Below are 25,702 nucleotides of genomic sequence, written 5' to 3' on the forward strand. Positions count from 1 at the left end.
GAATCAGTCCCGGATCAACGCTCGTCTCCTTTTTACAGATGACCTGAAGGCTCCCTTGCTGGAAGGCGCACCCAGCCCAATGAGTAGGGGACCTGGAATGGAGGGCGGAGCCTGTGCCACACGGCTGCGCCGGACCACCTGACTGCAGGAGGCGGGGCTTCCCCGAAGCCCGCAGGCCCCGCCCTCCCAGCCCCGCCCAACTCCTCTCGCGGGGCCGCGCGGGTTGTGAGGTGTCTGAGGCCGGCGCCTGCGCAGTGGGCCGCGGCGCGCGGGGCGGAGGCTTTATAACCACTTCGTAGCGGCTGCTCGGCTTCTGTCTCCGGGAGGGCTGCCTAGGCAGCGGCGGCGGCGGCGGCGGCGGCGCGGCCGGGGCGCCGGCTGGGGGGCCGCTGAGGCGGGAGCTGCGGCGGCGCTGGGCGCCGCTGGCCCCTCAGCCTCTGCCGGCCATGGGCTCCGAGAAGGACTCCGAGTCGCCGCGCTCCACCTCACTCCATGCGGCCGCCCCCGACCCTAAGTGCCGCAGCGGCGGCCGGCGCCGGCGCCTCACCTTCCATAGCGTCTTCTCTGCCTCGGCCCGCGGTCGCCGCGCCCGGACCAAGCCGCAGGCCGAGCCGCCGCCCCCGGCCGCTCCGCCGCCTCCCGCCCCGGCCCCGGCTGAGGCCCAGGCCCCGCCGATGGAAGCGCTGCCCGCCGAGCCCGCGGTCGAGGCGGAGGCGGAGGCCGCGGCTGCGGGGCCGGAGGAGGACGAGGCGGCTGAGGGCGGCGGCTCGGAGGAGGTGGAGTGCCCGCTGTGCCTGGTGCGCCTGCCGCCCGAGCGGGCCCCGCGCCTCCTCAGCTGCCCGCATCGCTCGTGCCGGGACTGCCTCCGCCACTACCTGCGCCTGGAGATCAGCGAGAGCCGCGTGCCCATCAGCTGCCCCGAGTGCAGCGAGCGGCTCAACCCACACGACATCCGCCTGCTGCTGGCCGACCCGCCGCTCATGCACAAGTACGAAGAGTTCATGCTGCGCCGGTACCTGGCCTCGGACCCTGACTGCCGCTGGTGTCCCGCCCCTGACTGCGGGTGAGCGCGGGGGCGTGGCCGCGGGGGACCCTCCGGGGTGCGGCGGGTGTCACCCCCACCCCAGCAGGAGGGAGAGGAGGGGTGGTCGTGAGTAAGCGACCCTCGGACCAGCCCCGCCACCGGACCGGTGGAGCTCAGCACCCTATGCCTACTTAGGAGTTTGAGGTGGTGGCTGAGCCGTAAGAGAAGGGAACTGTCCATTAAGTCAGGAGACCAGGGTGAGCAGGGGCTTTTTGTTTTTTTTTGTTTTGTTTTTTTTGGCCATTTTTAGGGGGGGGGGGGGCGGAGGTGGGGGGGATCTCGTAATGATAGTGGAAGAATATTTGTTAAAGGAGAGAGAATGAAAATGCCCTAGCGATGGGGCAGCGCTTCCGAGGGGTGTGTCTGTCCATCTGGCTAGGGGCGCACTTAGCAGCATTGCAGGAGAAGGCGTGTTCTTCCTGACGACCGCTGTTGAAAGTTGCGATGTAGATGAGAGAAGGCAGCTCACTAACAGAGCTCTAGGGGCACCCTGGGCACTGCGTGCCGCGCCAAGCTACTGGCAGGCACCTTGTGATTCTTAACGTGCTACCTAGGGCAGGATGAGTGGTAGACAGACTCTTTGTCCAGGAAAATCTACGGGGCTCTGAGACGGTTGATTTGGTGGGAGAAAATGTGTGTGCCTACCTTCCCAATTTTGAGATGTGTATGACAGTTTTTTTTTTTTTTTAATGCCCTATGTATGCTTCATTTTAAAGGTCAGTGAGTTAACATACTCTGTCTACAGAACAGGAACCCGATTTCCCTATCTGAAGCCTTCAGTGAAGGTTCTCCACCCCTTTTCTTAAAAAAAACCTGGTTGTCACTATCATTCCAATCTGTGAATGGCCAAATGCAGCCAAGAAGGGGCTCTTGTGTGTGATGGGGAGCCAGACTGCCATTACCTGCTCTGTGACCTTGGACAGAGTAATTATATCCTTGTGTGTCATGTTTTGGGGGCAGAGATTCTCCTCGCAGCGCCCAGTGTGAATGCAATGCTAGTAAAAAGCTCTGTGAACCCTCGCTTCAAAGGATTTCAGAGCTTTTAATTGTAGCCTGTGTATCAGGGCTGAGCTGAGATTGCCATGATGCTGCCGTTTGTCTCCCTTCAAAAGGAGCTGTTTAGGGTGTCAGAGAGTGCCAGACTTGTTAAGAAGTGGGTGTATTTAACCTCACTGAGATGGAGTTTCTAAATTACTCAGAGTTACTTGGAAATGTGGTCAAAGTTACCCAGATTGCTTTCACTTTCTGTTCTGTGAGTACCAGGAAGGGCTTTCAGGCTGTTGAAAGTAAGTGCTTGTGGCCTTGGTGGCCTAACTGGCTTTGGGGAAGTTAACTTATAGAATATTCAGGTTTTGCTGATACTGTTGGTCTGTTTTCTGAACCAAAGGGATTAATTTAGGAAAGCACTGCCTGATTAATTGTAGAATAGTATTAACTCCCTTTTTTTAGAGCTGAGGGTTTATTTGAATTTTAACAATGAAATGTGACTTCCCTTGTCATCTTTCTGGGAGAGCTTCCCAGTCTGTTTGTTTTTAAAGTCAATCTGTCTTTACACCAATAAAAATGAACAGAAGTTATGAAATATGAAAGCTTGGTGACAGATCTAAATAAACCACTATGGTTTTAAAGTTTTTAAAAAATTAGACTGTTTTGCTAACTTAGCAAGTTTTGGGGTAGGTTCATCCAGAGGGTGTGTGTGTGTGTGTGTGTGTGTGTGTGTGTGTGTGTGTGTGTGTTGGTTTCTTTTCCTTTTTTGAGATTCTATCAAATTCTGTTTTAATTAGTCAGAATATAACAATCATATGCACACTTTTTGTGAGTGTGTTTAAAGAAAATAAAGTTTAGGGGAAGAAAGCAAGCCGACATCTGGGTGCCTGTAATAGGTATGCATATTTTAATCTTCACAACAATATGAGATTGATTTGATACATACAGTTTTACAAATGGGAAGAGTGGTATTTAGAAATTAAATAATTTGTTCAGGGCCCTTACAGCAAACTGGTAGGCAATGAAACAAACCAGTGTTGGAATAGTAATCTTACTTCCAAAGCCCAATATGTCTTCAATGCAAGTATTGGCTTGTCATCACAATCCGAATTTTGGGGACTGACACTGTTTTGGCATATTCTAGAAACAACGAGAGAGCCAGGATGCTAGACTCTAGTTTCTCTTCCAATTCCTGTTGTTAATAGTCTTACCCACTTTATTTTTCTTATCTAACAGAGGCCTAATCCTTTAAGACTTAAGAAGCTTAATTAATTAATGTTTATAAAGTGACTTTGAACTATTCAATTGTAGGTGGTTAGCTATACAGAGTCCCTTTATAATTCAGTTGTTTCCAAATAATTGTCTAAGTTCCCTATGGACAATTGTTCTGCTACCTCTTTTTAATGCTAGAAGAAAAATAGCTTTTGTGGTGTGTGTAAAGACCAGAGGTCAGTTTAGGCTGGCCAGTAAGCCACAGAGTGCCACCTCTCCCTGCCTTCCCAGGGCTGAATTCCAAAAATATGATGCTACTTCTGACTTTTTTTTAAGACAGGGTTTCTCTATGTAGCCTTGACTGTCCTAGAACTCACTCTGTAGACCAGGCTGACCTTGAACTCCAGAGATCCACCTATGTCTTTCTCCCAAATGCTGGGATTAGAGGTGTGGTCCTTCATGCCTAGATTCAGCCTCTTTCTGGGCCCAGGGGGCTGCAGTCTTGTCCACTACACTGATTTTATACAGTGCTGGGAATAAAATCTAGTGCTTTGTGCCTGCCATGCAAGTTTTCTGCCTACTGAGCTATATTCCTAGTCCTAATTTGGTTTTTCAGATAGTCTTGCTACTTAGCCAAGACTATCTCAGACTCTTGATCCTCCTGCCTCGGCCTCCCCAATGCTAGATTACATGTGTGCGCTACCATGTATAGATTTCTTTCTTTCTTTCTTTCTTTCTTTCTTTCTTTCTTTCTCTTTCTTCCTTTCTCTTTCTTTATTTCTTTCTTTCTTTCTTTCTGTTTTCCTTCCTTCCTTCCTTTCTCTCTTTTTTTTTCTTTTTGAATTAAACTATCCTTATTTTTTTGGGTCTGGCAAAAATCTTGTGTAAGCATTAGAAAAGAGACCCTAAGCCTCATGTCTCTTCCTACACCTGACCATGTTTACTGTCCACATAGCACCCTTGAAAGCCAAATTAGCCAAGTCTTCCCATGTATGTATGTGTACACTCTTCAGGCTAAGGGGTCATATAAGTGACCTTATAAAGAGGTCTTTTTTGTTTTGTTTTGTTTTTTATTTTTCAGGACAGGGTTTCTCTGTATAGCTTTGCACCTTTCCTGGAACTTGCTTTGTAGACCAGGCTGGCCTCGAACTCACAGAGATCCACCTGGCTCTGCCTCCCAAGTGCTGGGATTAAAGGCGTGCGCCACCACTGCCTGGCAAGTTAAGATCATTTTACCATGACTAAGTTAATGAGAACACCATAAATTAAGAGGTCTATTCTTTTAAATATACATATATGTGTAGGACAGAACAGAGTTCTGATACTTCTTTTCTCATATAGCTTTATTAGTGAGAGAACCAATTTCAATCAGAAAACATACACATTATTTGTTATACCAAATACCATAATAACAAATATAATCTTAAAAATATACTTTCAAGTGAGATAAAAATTAGCTTAAAATGTAAGTAACTTGCATTTTTGTAGTTCTTTGCAGTGATTCTTCAAAGTATTATATCAATGAAACAGTAATTTCACCTTAGCCACACACACTTTGTAAAGGAGAAACCAGTTCAAAGAAGTTTAAATGTAGGGTTAATGCTTCCTAGCTAGTAAGTGGTGCAGTTGATCTATTATGCTTTGGAGTCTCTGCCTAAGTGTGTCCTTTCAGAAACCGCAAATGATGTAACTGTTGTTTTCCTCTAGGTGTTCTGTTGTCCATCTTTAATTTTCAGAATCTCTGAGAGATTGAGGGGTGAGTAGAGTAGGCAGGAGAATTTTCTGTCCTACAGAGGAAGGTCCTCAGAATAGAAGTACTCTGGCTACCTTGACCTACATTCTGTTGCAGGTCCAGCCTCCAGCCTCTCACTGCTGTCTCCATTCCCTGCAGAGGCCTACTTCTCACTGATCCCAGCAGATAGTATCAACTATTGGCCTTCCTATAAACAGAAGCCTCTGTTCACTAATATATGGTGCATTAATTTATATATACTACATTTGTGAGAGAGTAACAAGCTCCCTGGATGAGAGATATTTCACATTCAGTAAAGGATTTTTCTTTTGTTTGAATTGGGGTCTTGCCCTATATCCCCCTGCTGGCCTCAGACTTATAGTAGTCCTCCTGCCTCTAGACTCTGAGACTGTAAGTGTACACCATCATGCCCAACCAGGCCTTCTCCTTTCTGAAGCCTTCCTCAATCTTCCCCAGTTTTTTTTTTTAAGGCTAGGTACTGAACTCAAAGTCTCAGTACATACTAAATAAGCATTTCTACCACTGAGTTACGTCCCCATAGCCCTCAACCTTTTCTCTTAATCTGGCCCCTTACTTTCTGTTCTGCAGCTTTTGCCTGAGTCTTCCTTAGCCTCCATGTGTACTCATCTTCCAGCTCAGTAATACTTCTTTCCCTGTTTGCCAAAGTACTCATTCTAAGGTGCTTAAAAATGTTAACTGATTACCTGACCTATAAGATATGTTCTGCGTGTAAAAATCACTATTTGTCTGACATGGTGACACATATCTGTAATTCTAGCACTCCAAAAGCAGAGACAGGAGGATTACTTCAAGTTTAAGGCCAGCCTTAAAGAAATGCATACCTGGCAGACAAAAGTAGATAAAAGCATTTAAAACCTGAGTACTCTGAGCAGTGTGTGGAGGCATAAAACACAAGACAGCATCCTGAGATTAGAATCTGGTGCAGTTAGCATATTATAGCAAGTTCCAGGCTATCCTAAAACTACATGGCAAGACCTTGTGGAAAATAAAACTATTTAATTCACCTATTTAATCTACCCCTATTTCAAGCTTCTTTATAGCTTCCAGTCTTCCAGCCATCTTGTTTTTATTTTCGCCTTGAAATAGAGTCTCCCTATGTAGTGTAGCTCATGATGGTCTCAGATACAAGACCCTTCTGCTTGAGTCTCCCAAGTGCTGGGATCGCATGTGTACACCACTATGCCCTGCTCATTTCCGCCATCTTTTGGTTCTGTTTTTCAACTGTATCACTGTTTTTCAAGGTGTGCTGTAGACATTACTTAAAAATGTTTCGAGAGCAAATATGATAAAGAAATACTAGCTTAAATAAACTAAAAAAAGTGGAGTTTTTTGTTGTTGTTTTTGTTGGTTTTTTGTTGTTGTTTTTTAGCTTCTTATACTTTTGTTTTAAGATAGAGTTTTATGCACTGGCCTCCAACTCACTATGGAGCTCAGACTGACCTTGAATTCCTGATACTGAATGTTGGCATTACATTGTATGCCACCAGATCATTAAGTATGTTAATATTTACTGTAAATCTTGCCAATGCTGGTATGTTGTGTGGTATATGATAATAACTTTCTAAATTCGGAGTACCAAGGATTATAGGTCCCAACCAGCCATGGTGTCTTTAAGGCTTATTTTGCTGTTTTCTAAACTCCTTTAACCGTTACTGTTCTAGCTTGCCTTCTGTTAGGATCTCAGTGAGTCTTCTGCTCAGAGTAGATTAAGAACCTGCTCCTGTGGAGTAGAATATCCAACTCCATTCCTGAAGCCTTCCATTAGGTCTCAGAAGAATGGAGTGGGTAAGTGAGTTTTGATGAGAGGGTGAAGAGATGAGCAGCGTAGTTCTTACAGGAGCAGAGAGGAGAGTGGGAAAAACAGACAGGGGTTGACCCCTGGGTGAGTGTTGAATGTTACAGAAAGGTCTTAGACTTGGCCCTCTTCACAGGAAGCTTGAACTTACAGAGGAAATGGACAGCTGACAGAGGAATTATAGCTGTGACAGAATAAATATCAAGGAAACCCCAAGTATCTTAAGTGTAAAACATTAAGTTTTCATGAAACTGTCAAGAAAGACCTTGAAGAGGAGATGGTATTTGATCACAACTTTTGAGACTATGAGTAGAAATGCATGCCTGGCACATAAAGCATTTAAAACCTGAGTGCAGTAGCAATATATAGAGGTGTAAAAACACAAGACAGCATGCTGAGATTGGAGTCTGGCTCACTTAGTATCTAACTACATTGGGATCATGAGTCTGAAAAGTGGACTAGACCTCAGTTAATAGACACAGCTAAGCTGTGCATGGTGAAGGCTGAGGGTGAAGGTTTGCTGCTGTAACTGTTGTTTGCTTTGATTTGTCTTGCTTTGTTTCATGCACTCCACCCCCCCACCCCCGTCCCTCCTCCTGTTCCTGAGAGCTGAAGACTGAACCCAGGTCCTTGCACTTGCTAGGAAGCCCTCTACTTACCACTGAGCTAAATCTCTAACCAAGTTGTTCAGGGTTGGGTTTTTGTTTTTACTTTTTTATTTTTATTTATCATTATTATTACTTTATTTATTTAGTTTTCTTTTTTCTTTTCAAGACAGGATTTCTCATTGTAATAGCCTGGCCTCACATGTGCTATAAACAAGTGCCCCACCACTGAGCAACACTCCCTTTCTTCCAGCCCTCTTCTCCCTTGCCCTTCTAGATATGACCGTATGTGTTTGTGTCTCACACTGATCTTAAATTCACATTCCTCCTATCTCATTGTTCTGAGTGCTAGGTTTACAAGCATCTGCTATTCATGCTCAGTTTCTTTTTCCTTTTTTGTTAAAAGAATTTAAGTGGGGTTGGGGATTTAGCTCAGTGGTAGAGGGCCCTGGGTTGGATCCTCAGCTCAAAAAAAAAGTAGCTCCAGGATAGATAGATTACCACCTGGAATGAACTATGACCTGGGGTAAGGAATAGGTTGTCTGGCTTAGGAATGGGTATGAAATAGGACAAGAAAAAGGAAATAGTAGGGGTGTGGCTTTTCTATCCCCTTTTGTTTTTGTTTATTTATTTTATGTGTATGGGTGTCTTACCTGCAAGAATATATGTTCACCAAGTGCAAGTTTGGTACCTATGGAGGTCAGAAGAGGGCATCAGATCCCTTAGAACTGGAGTTACATTTGGTTGTGAGCACCATGTGAGTGTTGGAAATCAAACCAGGGTCCTCTGCAAGAGCAACAGGTGCTCTTAACCACTGAGCATCTCTCTGACCCCATGTCTGTCTCCTTTAAAGCACCTCAGGGTCCATTTGTAAATGGATAATCTTGTTAATTTGTAAGACTTGAGGACGGGAAGTACAGACACAACAAATATTATATAGGAACATATTTCTTTAACCATTGTAATCTGTTGAGGCGTAATATAATTTATATTAATAGGATAATTTTTTTTCCAGGGCTGAAATTAAGATAACCTGCTATACTGTGACATTTTTGAGGATTTAGCGTAAAAGTTGTGTGAACTAGGAGGAGCACATTCTGTGCTTGAGGCAGCGTATAATTTCTTATACCCTGCTTGAAGTGTCTAATTAGCAGACTTGAATGCTTGGTTAAACTAAACAGTAAAGTAGAGAGAAGCTCCCTCCACTGTGGGTCATACAAGAAAAGGAACAGCATGGTTAGGGCAGATTGAGTGTCATGAATGAAGTCTTATTCCAGCTAGGGAGAGTTTCCCTTATTTAGAAGCTTTACCCTTAAGATGAATTTATATAAAAACGGAGAAGTAAATTATAGTGCATGATATATAAAAAGCCAAGCATGCATGGCTAAGATGAAAAGGTGGCTACTAGAGGCTAGAAAAAATGCTAGAATGCCCTGGGGAAAGCTAAAGAGTCAAAGCAAAAGAAGAGGGTCACTGTCATGTGCCCACCGCAGGTATGCTGTGTGGTGGGAGAGGTAGACGACATAATGGGCTATGAAAACTGCACTGTACAGATGGGCCACCATCTGCCTGCAGAGGGGAAGTAGGTTTTAGAGAGGCAATGACATTTGAGCTGGTTCTTTTTTTTTTTTTAAGACAGGGTTTCTCTGTGTAGCCCTGGCTGTCTTGGAACTCACTCTGTAGACCAGGCTGGCCTCAAACTCAGAGATCCACTTGCCTCTACCTCCTGAGTGCTGGAGTTAAGCTATTAAATGGCTATTTACCAGAAAGAAGAGAGGAAAAGACATCTGGGCAGAAAGAAAAGAGCAGGCAAAGGCCAGAAGTCTGGTGTGGTACAGCAGAGCTTTCAGTGCACGGTTATATTTTTGGTTGTGAGCCTAGTCTTTAACAGCTGAGCCATCCCTCCAGCCCCAGTGCAAGGTTATAAATGCAGTTTTAGAATGCCGAGCTGTGCTTGAAGTCAGCTGGTGCCTCTGCCTCCACTAGAGGATTAGAAGCTAAGGTTTGGAGGTATGTATGTATGTTCATGTCATGCAGTATGAATCAGCACAGAGCAGGTGACCTAAAACAAGAATTCCAATTCTCATGCCCTGAGTAGCTCTGTGTCATAGTGATAGACTGCCAGAGAGTCATTGGTATTTGGGGTTACTTTACTTTCTTGGGGTCACATTCACTCCTGAAGCTGGCTTCCCATTGTCGGCTGTGCCGGTCTGTGGCCTCTCTCTATGCGGTGCTTTATTGTCAGTCCTTGAAGACTGTCATTCCTTGAGGACTGTCTGCCCCTGCCTGGTGAAAAGATGGCAGATCTGCCAAAACAAAGGAAAGCAGGCTAATGTGAAGTTGAAAACTGCAGCTGATTTTTTTTTTAATTTGACACGGGGTTTCTCTGTGTAGTCCTGACTATCCTGGAATTCACTATATACCTTTCCATTTAACACAAAACAGCAAGCAAGTCACTTTTTTCCTAAGACACATTGTTTAGTATCTGTTGGTCCTGCTAGCTGGGGTAAATTTGTTCAGAACTCCTACAGGATATGAATCATTGTATTCACACATTGACCTAGTCTCACTGTTCTTTCTGAGAATATTAATCTTATTATGTCACAGGAAATAGATACATTGTCGTTTATATCTACAGCATAATTCTCAAATCAACATGAGAACTTAAATTGCTATAATGAACATCTTGCATAACTATAAAATAAATCAGGAAAAGCTTACTAGCATTAATATAAGTTGTTTGAGGTCTTTGGCTGTTGGAGAAAAGTGTAAACTACAGGATAAAGTACAGATGGCAGTAAACATACAGTCATTGAGGGCTGGTGAGATGGTATCGATCTCAGACGGTTAAAATCTGAGACTGTTCTTCTAGAGCACCTGAGTGTAATTCCTGCCTGCAACTCCCAACTCTAAGGGATCTAAAACCTCTGACTTCCACAGGCACCTGGCTTTGTGCACATAATTAGAAATAAAACAAATCCTTTTTTTAAAATTGTATTTGTTTCAGCGGGGTGGTGGTGACATGCACCTTTAATCCCAACACTCAGGAGGCAGAAGCAGGCGGATCTCTTAAGTTCGAGACCAGCCTCAAACAGTCTACAGAGCAAGTTCCAGTAAAGGACTACAGAGAAAAACCCTGTCTGAAAATACCAAAAACAACAACAACAACAAAAACCTGTGTTTGTTTCTCTAAATTACTTATTTATTTGTGTATTTTTTGTTTGTTTGTTTATTGGAGCTGAGGATCGAACCCAGGGCCTTGCACTTGCTAGGCAAGCACTCTACCATTGAGCTAAATCCCAAACCCCTACTTTTTAAATGTAATTAATTTTATAGCGCCTGGGATCAAACTTAGGACCTTGCATATACTAGGCAAATGTTCTCCTGAGCTACATGTAGCCCTTTAATTTTATTTTAAGCAAATGTCCACTTGTAAGCGCTAAGCATTTCCTTGACATTATTAAGAATTAATTAGAAAGACCAGTAGTTTTAAATATATTGGATTATTTATGGGGAACTAATTCTTAACAAATAAACAGGGATTATAAGAATGGTTGCTGCTAACACTGGCCAATTCTAAAGACTGTATCTTTAACTGTATGTCAGCAGAGAGGAAGAAAGACGTGACTATGCTGTGGTGCTAAGAGGTTAGTAGTATTAAGGTTTTGAAAGCTGATAAGAAAGAAGACACTAGGGAGTTGGAGAGCTGGCTCAGTGGTTGGTTAGGAGCATAGGCTCCTCTTCCAGAGGACCCAGGTTTAAAATCCAGCACCCACATGGCAGCCCATAACTGCCCATAACTCCAGTTCCAGGGCATCTGATGCACTTTGCTGGCCTCAGACATCAGGCATGCATGTGATACACATGTATATAAAGCACCCATACACATAAAAATAAGTCTTTAAAAAGAAGACTTTAAAAAAAATAAGTCCTTAAAAAGAGGAAGAGGGAGAAGAAAACAAGAAAAAAAGAAAGAAGACATTAGAAAGTACAGAATTAAACTGGAAAAAGAGAAAAACGGAGGTTGGGGATTTGGCTCAGTGGCACAAGGCCTTGGGTTCAATCCTCTGCTCCAAAAAGAGAGAGAGAGACAGAGAGAGAGAGAAAGTGAGGAGCTGAAGGGATGGCTTAGTAGTTAAGAACATGTTCTGCTCTTGCACAGGACCCACATTCTTGCATCTTTGTTGGGTAGTTCACAACTGCCTGGAATTCCAGCTGCAGAGAATCCAGTGTCTCCTGGTCTCTGGGCACTGCAGAGCACAAACCTGCCACCACCACCCCCCCCACACACACACAAGCATACATGTAATTAAATAAAATTAAATCATAGGCTGTAAGGATGGCTCAGTAGTTAAGAGCACTTGTCTTGCAGAGGATCCAGGTTCAGTTCCCAGCACCCTCATTGGTGGCATACATACATCTGTAACTTCAGTTTCAGGAGATCCAGTGCCCCCTCTTGCCTCCTCAGGCACCAGACACATACTTGGTGCACATGTATAACATGCAGTCAAACCCTCATACATATAAAATAAAAAAGAATGAAAACCAAAAATGAGCCTTCAAGAGGTAGAGATGACTGTGAGACAATGAATGGAGAGCTATTGTCTGAAGATGTGATCAGGCCAACTCCACTATGGATCTTAAAATGAAAGCACATACATGCTTCAGTTTCTGTTGTGGCTCTTTATTTTACAACTGTTCTGTCTTCTCTGTAAACAAATTTGGGTTTCTCCAGATGTAGCAAACCATTAAAAAGAAATTATTGTATACCCTATTTTTTATGAAACTGGCTGTGGTAAACTGTTCCTGAAGTAGCTAAACTGATTGAATAAATGCTAGGAATTCAGGCTGAGTATATGCCCTTCTGTTTCCAGGAAGTAACATATTTTTTCACAAGGAGAGTAGGTACAGTTAGCCTACTTGGGGTGTCTGTCTGTCTGTGTGTGTGGTCTTTGCATCATATATGGTGGTACCAAGCAGTAGAGGCTCTGATGATAATGCCTGTCTTTGTTGGGTCTGTCTAACCTGACTCTTGTCTTTTCTTGCTTCCTTCTCCAGTTATGCTGTTATTGCCTATGGCTGTGCCAGCTGCCCAAAGCTAACCTGTGAGAGGGAAGGCTGCCAGACTGAGTTCTGCTACCACTGCAAGCAGATATGGCATCCAAATCAGACCTGCGATATGGCCCGTCAGCAGAGGGCTCAGAGTTTACGGGTTCGGACCAAGCACACTTCGGGTCTCAGCTACGGGCAAGAGTCTGGACCAGGTATAAGTTGGCACTATTTCATTGTCTCCTTATTTAGTATATACACTTTGAGTCCAAAACTAAAAGAGATTGTCTTACTATATAGTCATGTGTCCTTGAGATCAGAGATCAGGAAATATCAGGCTCTTCTGAATCACTGAGACGACAGACACATTTCCTGGCTTGGCTACATGTTTAATGATAGATCTCCTATGTTACTTCTTGTTCATTATTACCATGATGGGTAATCCTAGCTGTGTAAAACTGGAATACAACAAAATGTAATTCGCAAGTTGCTTTCTTAATATTTGTCTCAGCTTGGAGAGACTTTGTTTTTGTTTTTGTTTTTTTTCCGTGAGGGACAGAGAAGCATGTCCTGGCTCCCAGCACTCGGGAGGCAGAGGCAGGCAGATCTATGTGAGTTTGAGGCCAGCTTAGTTTACAAAGTGAGTTTTAGGATAGCCTCCAAAGCTACACATAGAAACCCTGTCTCGGGCTGGAGAGATGGCTCAGTGGTTAAGAGCACTGGCTGCTCTTCCAGAGGTCCTGAGTTCAATTCCCAGCAACCACATGGTGTCTCACAACCACCTGTAATGAGATCTGGTGTCCTCTTCTGGCCTGCAGGATTCATGCTGTATACATAATAAACAAACAAACAAACAAACAAATAAATAAATCTTAAAAAAATAAAGATAAAAAAAGCACAATGAAACCCTGTCTCAGAAGAACCATAAAAACCAAACCAAAAAACCTGTCCTGCTTGTCGTCTAGCTTGAAGTACGTCACAGCTTTTTTTTGAAGTAGAGCACAAATTTAAGAAAAGAAACGAAACACTACTTTAGGTTAATGATTAACCTGAAAGGGGAAATGTCACAGTCACTTTCCATTTTGATTATTAAAAGCAATCTTTAAAATGTCAGCATCTTTTAGATGTACTTTGTCTTAACTGGTTTCATTTGGGCAAGTTAGTAAGAGACCAATTATGCCGTTTGCTTTTTCCTAGCACAACAGAGTCTCTGAAATTGTCATTTTGATAGGATGGTTTATAAATGCCTGTGAAAAGTACCAGGTGAATACTATATAGATACTCAGCTGGTTTTTGATTTTTAAAATTGAAAATGTCATGGGAAGGGATTGTAAACTGTTAACAGCAAAAGGTAGCTTCATAAAGAATCCTTGTCAAGGGGCTAGAGAGATGGCTCAGAAGTTAAGAGCACTGACTGCTCTTCCAGAGGACCCGGGGTTCAATTCCCAGCACCCACATGGCAGCTCACAACTGTCTGTAATGCCAGTTTCCGGGGACCCAACACCCATGGCAAAAATACCAATGCACATTAAAATAATTTTTTAAAAGTCTAAACTTAAAGCTAGCCGAGCTATAGAATTTTCTTGCTATAATGGCCTGATTTTAATCTGTCAGCCACTGACTGGTGGAAATTCCATTTGCCTTGGAACCATCAGTCTGTCTAGGAGTGTCTCCTTTCCTTGCTGAACTGTGACTCAAGTGCTGTGTAAGATGCCAGTTATTGGAATAGGCAGCTTTAACATGAAACCAGACTTACTTTATGAATATTCCTGAGTCTGGAGGTGCAGCTCAGTTGGTAGAATACTCACTTAATGAATGCATTAAGTGCTGAGATGGATCTCTAGCACCATAGAAGTCAGTCATGGTGGCACATGCCTGTAATCCTAGCATTCAGAAGATAAAGGCAGAGGGATCATAAACTCAAGATCATCCTTAGCAATTTCAAGCCAGCCTGAGATACATAAGAGCTTATCCCCAAAACAAAAAAAAAAAAAAAAAAAAACACAACAAGAGTTCTAGGTATAGCCAGTCTTCCAGGAAAGTGTTGTACAATTTGGAATCTTCAGGTAAAATCTCCTGACTGCCTTGTCCTCATTTTTAACATGCACTGTTAGGAATGATAAAATCAGACTAGATTTAACTGGGGGTGTTTTTCTCCCCATTTTCCTTCCCTACCTAGTAGATGACATCAAGCCATGCCCACGATGTAGTGCTTACATTATCAAGATGAATGATGGAAGCTGTAATCACATGACCTGTGCAGTGTGTGGCTGTGAGTTCTGCTGGCTTTGCATGAAAGAGATCTCCGACTTGCATTACCTCAGGTAAGATAACGTGTGTCCATTGCTTTTGCCGTCCTATTCATTTGCTCATTTAGGGAAAAGGATACCAAAGAGCCATAGTTGATCTCAATTACAGAAAAAGGAAACTGTAAAAAGTTCCTTTAGTGGGCTGGAGAGATGGCTCAGCGGTTAAGAGCACTGGCTGCTCTTCCAGAGGACCTGAGTTCAATTCCCAGCACCCACATGGTGGCTCACAACCATCTGTAATGAGATCTGGTGCCCTCTTCTGGCCTGCAGGGACACATGCAGGCAGAACACTGTATATATAATAAATAAATCAGTCTTTAAAAAAAGAAAGAAAAAAGTTCCTTCAAAGCACGCCTCTGGTGTTTTCTCTAACAGCCTTGGGTAACTGTCTTCACTGCCTTGCCTGCTGCATGGCTTTTACGATTTCCACAGTCTGGTCTTAGTCTACCTTCCAGTCACGCTGTTCCAGTCATCTGAGCTTGCTGTCCCCTGGGTCTCTTGCCTCTAGGTTTGTTCATGTTACGTTATTGGCCATAGCTGCTTTCTGACCACCTCAGCCTCCTTGTGTCACCCTTTATTTCAGCTTATTCAGTTCTTGATGGGTTTGTTTTGCAGCTGAGGACCGAACCCAGGGCCTTGTGCTTGCTAGGCAAGTGCTCTACCACTGAGCTAAATCCCCAACCAACCCTTACTTTTTTATTAAAGCATTTCTTTTTTGTGTATGTGCACTTGCGTGCACCAAACCATACATGTAGAGGTTGAGGACAACTTGTGGGGGTCAGTTCTTTTCATCCATCATGTGAATTCCAAGGGTGGAGCTTAAGTCATCAGGCTTGGATGCAAGAGCCTTTACCCACTGAGCTGTCTGGCCACTCCTAATTCCCCCTCCCCCTTTGAGACAGGGTCTCACTGTGTAGCTGTGGCCCAGAACTCCCTGTGTAGACCAGGACTCACACTCACAGAGATCTGCCTGCATCTGCCTCCTGTTCAAAGGTGTGCACTGCGCAAAGGTGCAGCCTTTATTTGCTTTTTGAAGTGGGCTAGCTGATTGTGTCTTGAACTTGCAGCCACCGCTTCAGCTTCCTCTGCAGGCATGTGTCACTAGGCTTGGTTGCAAAGTTCTTACTTCTTGAAAAACAACTTCAGTGCCACGTCCTCTCCAGCCTTCCTAGTTCTGCGGTGTTCTTCACTGCCATTCCTTTGTCTCTGCTGAAGTGCTGCTACTTCTTGGTACTTCATGGACATGTCTAATCTCATTAACTGTCTTTTTACAGTTCCTTCCCTGGAGTAAGCTTCTAAAGAATCGAGGGAGCTAACATTTATCAGTGTCAGTCATGGTATAGCATTAACTGAGATGAGGCGCTTCATTTCCAGTTTAGTGAAAATCAGAAGACATATGTATAGCAGTCATTGTAGAGACACAGGACTGAATAAGTCAGGATTTCTCCTTTTTACATTGTTAGCCTTATCAAGTAGAGAAAGTGGCACCAAGGGAGTGAGGTAGAAGAATCAGACATGGAAGGGCTAAGGGTCAGAGTAAAACTCATAGGAAGGACGTGATGAGTTCTCTCCCCAGGAACCTGGGTTGTATCTGTTAGGTATGGTGGGACATGTGTCACAAACTAGAGTCTGTGTTATGAGCTGCAGGACACAGCACACTGGTTGAGACATCAAGTGCATAAGCTGTGCAGGATCTCAGGTAGTGCCAGTCTGGGTAATTGTATCAGTGTGGTAAGGAAATGGAGATAATGTGTCAGAGACGATAGAAAAGAGTTTCCATTTTGGAGGTCTACCTTTACCAAAAACCCACAAAGCCCAGAACCCTTTGTCCTTTGCTTCCCACTTATCTAACAGATCTGTGTCTTGTTGCCTTCTGTCACTTAAACCAATCTTACTGAAGAGGTGGTGGTTGTTCTTATCAAGCCCTCTGGTGACAGTAGCTGTGTTTGTGATGTTACATTAACTTTAGCATGTTTTCTCTGTAGCCCCTCTGGCTGCACATTCTGGGGCAAAAAGCCATGGAGCCGGAAGAAGAAGATTCTTTGGCAGTTGGGCACATTGATCGGTGCTCCAGTGGGGATCTCGCTCATCGCTGGCATTGCGATTCCTGCCATGGTCATTGGCATTCCTGTTTATGTTGGGAGGAAGGTAAGCCATGCTTTCTGTGCCTGCTCCAACATTGGCTTTGTTGGCAATAATTTGAAGGAAAAGGGAAGGAGCTTATATTTCAGGGCTGCATGAAAACCAGCTGGTTTGTAGATAAAAATAACTTTAATTTCTTAAATGGGTTTTTATAAACCCCCAGGAGATCTGAAAGTTCTTATTAACATCCTGGGCCTGGTTTGTCTCAGTGACTTAAGGTGGAATGTTTAGCTTCATTCCCCTGTGCTGCTTTGTCTTTTCTTGGATTAGCTTTTCCTGCATTCATTTATATTTTCCAGGTCTGGGTTAGGTTGAAATTTGAGAAAGATCCCTCTTTGGGTGGGTGGAGGGCACGTTTTAATATAACTTGCAAATGAGCATTTGTCCTTTTTTTCCCTGACAAAATCTTAATGTCCCAACCTGCTGACCTGATTCTCTTTTATTCTTAGATTCACAGCAGATATGAGGGAAGGAAAACCTCCAAACACAAGAGGAACTTGGCCATCACAGGAGGAGTGACCTTGTCAGTTATCGCGTCCCCAGTGATTGCTGCTGTTAGTGTTGGTAAGCTAGTGGGCCTCCAGCTCCTCTGTCAGCTTACTGTAGCAGTCAGCTAGCTGCCCAGGCGCTTTATTGCTGAGACAGCTTTTTGTGTATTCATGTATGCAGTGTCGGGGCAGGGGCACTTGTGTGAATGCAGGAGTGCTGTGGAAGCCTGAGGCCAGCCTCAGGTGCCATTCTCAGGAGCCATGACCTAGTTTTTGAGGTAGGACAGGCTCTCTCATAGGCAGGAGCATGCCTTTTTGTGTGGGATTGAACTGTGTCTTGGTGCTTGCAGATCAGTGCTTTACCCACTGAGTCATCTGCCCAGCCCGGGAATGAAATCTTCTAGACACTCCTGCTGAGGTGATTTGCACTGCACTGTACTGTCGGTGTGTCTTAGATTAGGGCCTAGAACTCAGTGCAGCACACACAAAAGGGTACATTAACAAAAATTCAGCACCACTCTTTTTACTTTTCATCCTTTTCTTCTACTTGTTTGTTACAGGACTCCCAACACAAAACCACTTTCATTTTCTCTGAATGCCTCAGAACATTTTGGGGGTATGAGAGTTTATTTTAGAAAAGTGTTAACCTGGTCTGGTGGTGCACCCATGCAATCCTGCAGGCACTCAGCAGGTGAAAGAGGAGGATCAGGAGTTCAAAGCCACCTTCAGCCACACAGCTTGTTCAAGACCAAACTGAGCGACATGAAACCCTGCCTCAGAAAAACAGAAACAAAATTAAAAAGAACAAATGGTTTGTAGCTAGCACTTGAGTTTCATCATTGTCAGCAGTGGTGCTGAGGGCTTCACAGTATGGCTCTATTTAGCCTTCACAGGGGCCACAAAGACAGCATGATTAGAGATAGGAAGTGCAGCCTGTACAAGTGGAGCCAAGGTTAAGTCACTGAGACATGAATCCAGGCAGTTTTCTCGTTTATTTGTTTGTTTTGCTGCTGTTTTTAAGATTTATTTATTTTTTATATGCATTGGTGTTTTGTCTACATTGCATGTATGTCTGTAGCCAAGCGGTGGTGGCACACGCCTTTAATCCCAGCACTTGGGAGGCAGAAGCAGGTGGATAACTATGAGTTCAAGGCCATCCTTGTCTCTAAAGTGAGTTCCAGGACAGCCAGAACTGTTACACAGAGAAACCCTATGGGGGGGAGGGAGGGGCCTGTATGTCTGTGTGAAGGTGTCAGGTCCCCTGGAACTGGAGTAACAGACAGTTATGAGTTGCCATGTGGGTGTTGGAAATTGAACCTGGGTCTTCTGGAAGAACAGCCAGTGCTCTTAACTGCTAGGCCATCTCTTCAGCTCAGAATTCAGTTAGTCTTACCTTGTAGCATGTAACAACTGCCACACATCGCAGTGTGATTGGAGAATTCAGTCTGAGGGATCCTTAACCCATTATTCATTCACCAACTGTCTGATTTTATATATATATATATATATATATATATATATATATATATATATATATATATATATATATATATATAATGTGTGTGTGTGTTGTCTGTGTATGTGCCTGGTGCCCTTGGAGGACAGATAATGTCACCAGACCTCCTAGAACTGGAGTTAGACAAGTGTGGACTGCCATGTGGGTGCTGGGAATCAAACCTGGGTCCTCTGGAAGAACCAGTGCTTTTAACCATTAGCCATCTCTCCAACTTGATTGGTTCTCAGTTTAGCACTTCTGCAATGAAGGGGATGGTATAAAAGCAACATAACATTTCCCATGTTGGATTTTCATGTATATTCTCTTATTCCTGGGAGAGTTCTGTAGACAATCAGTCAATGAATTGAAGCCAAGACATGCAGACCTTTGTACCTCTGTCTGCTCTCAGTTCTACAGGCAGCCTCTTGAGATGCCTCCTTCCCTTCTCTTTTCCCTTTATAGAGGTTTGCTTGTGCCCAGTCTGGGAGGGGAATCAGGACAGTTGTAGCCTACTGACCTGCTGACATGTTTCCATCTCTTTCCCCAGGTATTGGTGTCCCCATTATGCTGGCGTATGTTTATGGGGTTGTACCCATTTCTCTCTGTCGTGGAGGTGGCTGTGGAGTCAGCACAGCCAATGGAAAGGGGGTGAAGATTGAGTTTGATGAAGATGATGGTCCAATCACAGGTAAAGGAAGGAATTTTGTTTCCATTTGAATTTATGGAACAAAAGATAAAAGTCAGTAGAATTTAGCACGTTTTTACAGAGAGATTATCATTGGATTTCTTTAGAGAATGAGCTTTGTGGGGGGTAAAGTATTTTTAGCCTTTCATTTCTTGGTTCCAGAATTATTAGGTTAATTCCTCTGGTAGTTGCCTGTGTGTGGCAGGGATGAGGCAGTAGGACTTGAAGTAACTGAGCGTGCCAGTGCTGATAAGAAAGCACTTGAATCTGCAGTGCACTGTCATTTTCCGAGGACTCTGCACGGTTATTATCTTGCTTGCTTTTACAACAGCACTGTGAAGAGGGAGGGCCAGGGCTGTTACCGATTTCAGTAGGAATTTCTTCAAGCTTGTATTTATTAGCAAGAGCTTCTGCAGACCTGAGATGATTGCTGGTCTTCTGACTCCTACTGAACAGTTTCTTCACCTACAGAGATGGCCAGAGGTCTTGGAAGCTTCCTAGTAGAAGTTCACATGAACTAGTCATACTTTTAAAAGGCCTGGAAATACTTGCTTATAAACTTAGCTCTGATGAAGCTGAGGCAGAGGAGGTCAGAAGTTCAAGGCCAGTTTGGGCCACAGGAGACCCTGTCTCAAAGGAGAAAGAGAAAAACAAGTCAGGTGTGGTGGTTCATACCTATAATCCTAGCACTTGGGAGACTGAGATTCAAGGTCAGCCTGGGCTAAGTAGTAAGTCCAGGACAGTCTCAGCTATAGATATAAGACCATGTCTCAAAAAAAATTTTAAAGGAAAAAGACACAACAACACAGTGAGACAGGATGAAATTAGATAAAAGTAGCTGCAATGTAATGGAAGTGGTGACTTGCAGTTAAAATTTGGTCCGACTTAAGTGATCTTGAGCAGTCATTTAATTTTAATTTTTTTTTTAAATTAGTTTTTCAAGACAGGATTTCTCTGTGTAGCCTTGGCTATCCTAGAACTCACTCTGTAGACCAGGCTGGCCTCAAACTCACAGAGATCCACCTGCCTTCTGAGTGCTGAGACTAAAGGCATGCACTACCACTGCCTGGCTAATTTCTTATTATTATTTCCTCATCTAAAATAAGGGCTGCAGTCAGGCAGTGGTGGCACACACCTGTAATCCCAGCATTCGGGAGGCAGAGGCAGGTGGATCTCTGTGAGTTTGAGGCTAGCCTGGTCTACAGAGCAAGTCCAGGAAAGGCGCAAAGCTACACAGAGAAACCCTGTCTCAAAAAACAAAAAACAAAAAAAGGGGGGGGGGCTGCTAATCCCTAGTTATTGAAGGATTAAGTACAAATGTTAATTGTTTATTATGTGAATTTGTACTTTTTTGCATGAAAACCTCCATTCTGAAGAGTCACTGCAGGAAGCTGTTTTGATGATAGGTTTCTCAAATGGAGATGTCTGGTTCTCCCCACAGTGGCAGATGCCTGGCGGGCGCTCAAGAACCCCAGCATAGGAGAGAGCAGCATTGAAGGGCTGACAAGTGTGCTGAGCACCAGTGGGAGCCCTACAGACGGACTCAGTGTCGTGCAAGGCCCCTACAGCGAGACAGCCAGCTTTGCTGCCCTTTCCGGGGGCACACTGAGTGGTGGTATTCTCTCCAGCGGCAAGGGAAAATACAGCAGGTAAGGAAATAGGTGGTCTGTAACAAACAGTAGGAATTATTTATAAGAAGGGACACACTGAGCCATTTCTCTGTACCACTCTGATTTAATTACCAGTGATACTTTTCTTCGACAAAGTTCACAGTTCTTTGCATCATAGTGACGTCCATTTAAAGAATAATGCTGACTTGAGATCTTTGACTGCTCCGTTAGGCTGCCTGCTCTAGGACGCAGCAAGAGCAGAGGGCATTCGCAGCCTGTTGGCTTTATGCTGTATCACATTGACTCCTTGGTACTGTGCTCTTTCTGACCTTCCTATTCCCACTGGTAGAGTAGGAAAATCAATTTTATAAATTTGCATTAAGAACACCTAAAGTGGGGCTGGAGAGATGGCTCAGCAGTTAAGAGCACTGGCTACAAGGATCTGGGTTCAATTCCCAGCAACCTACATGACAGCTCACAACTGTCTGAAGTTCTAATTCCAGGGGATTGAACACCTTTACACCAAAACACATAAAATAAATAAATAATTTTTAAAAAAGAATACATGAAGCTTTGTCAATAAAAACAACTGATTTACTTGCATTTTGCCTATGAGACCTACTGTAATGCCATAATACGTATTTAGAGAAGCGTAGCTGGCATTAGACAGAAACAGTCAGGTCAGTAGGGAGAGTGGCCCGTGGAGCACAGCAGGGCAGGAGGTAAGGAGGCACCTGAAGGGCCTCCAGCCAGGAAAAGGCTTAGGACTCTGACTCATTTTGGCAGAAAGAACCAGAGTGGCTGGCGGCAGCCTCTACTGGCTTCAGTGCAGTGTAGAGAACACAGGGGGGCTGTGGGAAGCCCCCAGAGAGGGCAGACTGCCTTTCCAGATCCTGAGCCACTTGTCCTACAAGTTTAGAGTGAGACCAGATGGCCATTTGGCTGCAAAAACATGCAAGTGACAGATGGCGAATGGACTACATCCTTCACTTTGGTGTCCTTCGTTCACCTGGGGACCTCTTAAAAATAGATTCGGAGCATATTTCCAGAATTAATAACTTAGAATCTCCTGGGGTGGAACCTAAGGGTGGTCTATGTTTAGAAAAGTCTCCCCAGATGATTCTCATGTAGCCACTGGCATGAACCAGCCTCTGGCAGCCACCAAGTAGGTGGCCTGGTAGGTTTTGAGAAAGGCTGTGGCCCAGCTGAAGCTGGAGCACAGGCCTGCGTGCACCCCACCCCCACCTTACCCAGGCCTCAGTACATTCTTGAAGGGTGTCAAAGGCAGAGTAGTAGGACCGACAGACAGGCCGTAGGGTGGAGGCTGCTGACCTAGCTGTATCTTGTGACTGGTGTCCCCTGTTGGGGGCTCCTGCCCCCGCATGCTAGAGTATTCACTGCTGTGCTCTCTTAGAGCTGACTCCCCTTGAATGAGCCACAGACAGAGCCGGAGCCAGACTGCTGATACTGCAGTCCAGCCGGCAGCTGTTGCGTCCTGTGAAAGCCTTGCCTTTATGGGAAGAGCGTGAGTCAGATGGGCTCCACTGGGAACCCATTGTGAGGAAATAGTGAAGAGCAGGACAAAATGGGGTTGAGCCAGAAAGGAAGCAGTTGGGGTTCCCAGCTTTGAAACCCATTGGGAAAGTGCTGTTGAACAGGAGGAGGGAGGGGTTGGCTCCTGTCTGCCCTTCATCCTTATAGCCTGGAGGTAACTTGACTAGTAAAGTGTTTGAGTTCTTCCTGTTAGTGCAGGGTAGGAAGGGCAAAGTGTGAATGAGGTGTGAGCTCTTCCTTCTGGGCTCACAGGAGTGGCTAGAGATGTGTAAGCTGGAACAGAAGGAGGTGTCGGTTGCTGGAAAAGACTGAGGAAGTGGTAGTCCTTTGTTGCTAAAGACCTAGCATAAGTTTTCAGGCAGAGGAGGGGAACTTTGGAGAGAGGGCATGGCATCCACATGGAAGTATAGATGCAGACTTGGAGAGGCTGTGATGTTGGACTTGACAGTAAGAAAGAGAAGATCGGCAAGGCCACAGGTGCCTGTTAGCAGGAGGGGAGCCAAGAGCTGGAGGGTTTAGGATGGTTAGATCTTGGCCTTCATTGATGCTGTCTGCAAGGTTCCTTGACTAGGACCTAGGGTACGGGCTACTGGAGAGGAGCCCAGTGCTAACTATTTCATTAAGGACCTGAATTTAACTAGTAGCAGTGGGGATAAACGAGGGGAAGATTTCAGCTGATGTGGAAGAAAGGAGCTCTGTAGGCATGGAGACGGTCCAGCAGCTCATCACAGTTCTCAAGAGAATAATGAAAGGATTGTGTGCCAGGAAGCAGACTGCCAGGACACCCAGGTCTCTATTAACTGGAACATCCCCTCTTTACACAGGTTAGAAGTCCAAGCTGATGTCCAAAAGGAAGTTTTCCCCAGAGACACAGCCAGTCTCGGCGCAGTTAGTGACAGCGCAAGCACTCGTGCCATGGCCGGCTCCATAATCAGTTCCTACAACCCACAGGACAGGTATGTGGGCAGTTGGCCTAGGACAGCCTCTTCGCTGGGTGCTAGGTCTTGACACGCTCCCTTCCTCATCCGAGGCCCCTGTGTCGTCCAGTGGAGAGGTGGTGTGCTGGTGAGCCCAGTGAGCACGTTGTGGTCTGCGGTGTTCAGCAGCTCTTGATTCTCGCTAGCGCTTGACTCTTAGAGACCCCTCCTTCTTCCTCCGTTTCTCTTTCCACCTCTTCCTCTTCCTTTTTCTGGCTGTTGTAGCAGTGTAACTGTCCAAATGGAACTTGAAGAGCTGGGTTGCTGTTGGCTGGTGTCTATCTCGGGCTTCTGTTGCCCTTTGCTGGGTCTGGTTCATTTGGAACGTTGTGTCTGGCCTGGTGTGGTGAAGGGCCTCATACTGCAAGGGTAATGGCTTCTGACTATGGCGCAGTCATCGAAAACTACCGAGTTGCTTTCACATTCGTATTCAGATTAAGATAGGATGAGGTTCTTAGTTGAATTCTGGAAGATCTTTTTAAATGTTTTAGGAGAATTTTTGAGGAGAGAGAGAGAGAGAGTGTGTGTGTGTGTGTGTGTGTGTAGGAGAATTTTTGAGGAGTGTGTGTGTGTGTGTGTGTGTGTGTGTGTGTATAGAAAAGGGAAAAATGAGTTGTAGTCTACTTCGACCCATCTCTTCTAACTACTTAGCCAGAACCCAGAAGTATTTTATGAGCAGCTCTACTGTAACCTGTGCATGACTCAGCACAATGCATTTGTGCCCACAGAGAGTGCAACAATATGGAAATCCAAGTGGACATTGAAGCCAAACCAAGTCACTATCAGTTGGTGAGTGGAAGCAGCACAGAGGACTCGCTCCACGTCCATGCTCAGATGGCAGAGAATGAGGAGGAGGGTGCTGCTGGCCGTGCTGCTGCTGGCCGTGCTGGCAGTGGCAGTGGTGGCAGTGAAGAGGATCCCCCTTGCAAACACCAAAACTGTGAACAGAAAGACTGCCTGGCCAGCAAGGCTTGGGACATCAGCCTAGCCCAGCCTGAAAGCATCCGCAGTGACCTAGAAAGCTCTGACACGCAGTCAGATGACGTGCCAGACATCACTTCAGATGAGTGCGGCTCCCCCCGTTCCCACGCTGCAGCCTGCCCCCCGACCCCCAGAGCCCAAGGTGCACCGAGCCCAAGTGCCCACAGGAAGCTCACTGCTCCAGCTGAGGGCCAGACTGTCTTGAAGCCAGAAGAGGATGAAGCGGAGTGAAGGCTCGTTCTGAGAAGCACACTTGTTGTAACTGCATCTTTTGGAGTCTTTTTGGGGGAGGGTGGGGATTTATGTATTTTGTTTCAAAGATTCTCTGGTCAGGGTTCCCCCAGGGAAGTTCTGAGAAATTTGCAATTTCTTACCAGATAAAAAATGAAATTTTTGCCTCTAATATCCCTCCCCTTATCCCCTCGTTTTTAGTTTTAATTTATTGGTTAAACTGATGTTGGCAATCTGTGAGGTGTGTCAAAGAATGTACATATGTATGTGTGTATATTGTATGTATGCTAACATTATTGATGACACATTTTAATAAAGATTTCTGTGGTAATTCACCTAATTTTACTGTCCTTGGCTTGGGTAGTCCTTCAGAGCCAAGTGTTCAGGAAGAGTAGTCTGTCTTTGATAGTTGCTAGACCTGAGGGGTTTTAACCCGAGGGAAAAGGGGTTCTGTTCCATCCAGCTGCACTAACAGGAAGCCAAGCCGGGCTCGCTTGATACTGTGGTCAGGCTGAAGAGTGCCTGGCTGAGTCTGTTGGAGAGGAAGGGCACTGAGGTGAACTTGGTTGGCCCTCTAGAGGCAGCCCGCAGTTTTCCTGCTGGAGCCTTACCACATGGATAGTCACAGTTAGTCTGTAGGGGTGGCGTGTGTGGAGAGGGCTTGGTGAACCTCACAGGGCTACAAGTTAGGGAACAGAGTATTCTTTCTTTTCTTTCCCACCTG

At 44.9% G+C, this 25,702-nt stretch overlaps 1 protein-coding gene across 3 annotated transcripts; it reads left to right on the forward strand.

Moving 5' to 3' along the window:
- Nucleotides 1–230: 230 nt before the first annotated feature.
- On the forward strand, nt 231–25,313 carry Rnf19b (ring finger protein 19B). Of its 3 annotated transcripts, none has more exons than XM_036180011.1 (9): nt 232–1,063; nt 12,516–12,721; nt 14,686–14,830; nt 16,801–16,963; nt 17,407–17,521; nt 19,488–19,628; nt 21,067–21,274; nt 23,614–23,745; nt 24,495–25,313. In XM_036180011.1, exons 1-9 carry the CDS (start codon nt 447–449, stop codon nt 24,976–24,978), a joined length of 2,211 nt encoding a protein of 736 aa, XP_036035904.1. In that variant the 5' UTR covers nt 232–446; the 3' UTR covers nt 24,979–25,313. The 3 variants fall into 3 exon arrangements, with proteins under 3 accessions (XP_036035906.1, XP_036035904.1, XP_036035905.1); XM_036180012.1 differs by having other exon boundaries at nt 233–1,063; nt 14,689–14,830; XM_036180013.1 differs by lacking the exon at nt 23,614–23,745 and having other exon boundaries at nt 231–1,063.
- Nucleotides 25,314–25,702: the final 389 nt, after the last annotated feature.

This window comes from Onychomys torridus, chromosome 2 (genome assembly GCF_903995425.1).
Source record: "Onychomys torridus chromosome 2, mOncTor1.1, whole genome shotgun sequence".
In the NCBI taxonomy this organism is placed as follows: Eukaryota; Metazoa; Chordata; class Mammalia; order Rodentia; family Cricetidae; genus Onychomys; species Onychomys torridus.

Excerpts from the sequence above, each read along its gene's own strand:
- Rnf19b (XM_036180011.1), top strand. The coding sequence starts at position 447 with ATGGGCTCCGAGAAGGACTCCGAGTCGCCGCGCTCCACCTCACTCCAT. Across the intron at positions 12,722-14,685 it reads CGGGCAAGAGTCTGGACCAG|TAGATGACATCAAGCCATGC; the intron begins GTATAAGTTGGC and ends TTCCCTACCTAG. Across the intron at positions 17,522-19,487 it reads GATTGCTGCTGTTAGTGTTG|GTATTGGTGTCCCCATTATG; the intron begins GTAAGCTAGTGG and ends CTCTTTCCCCAG.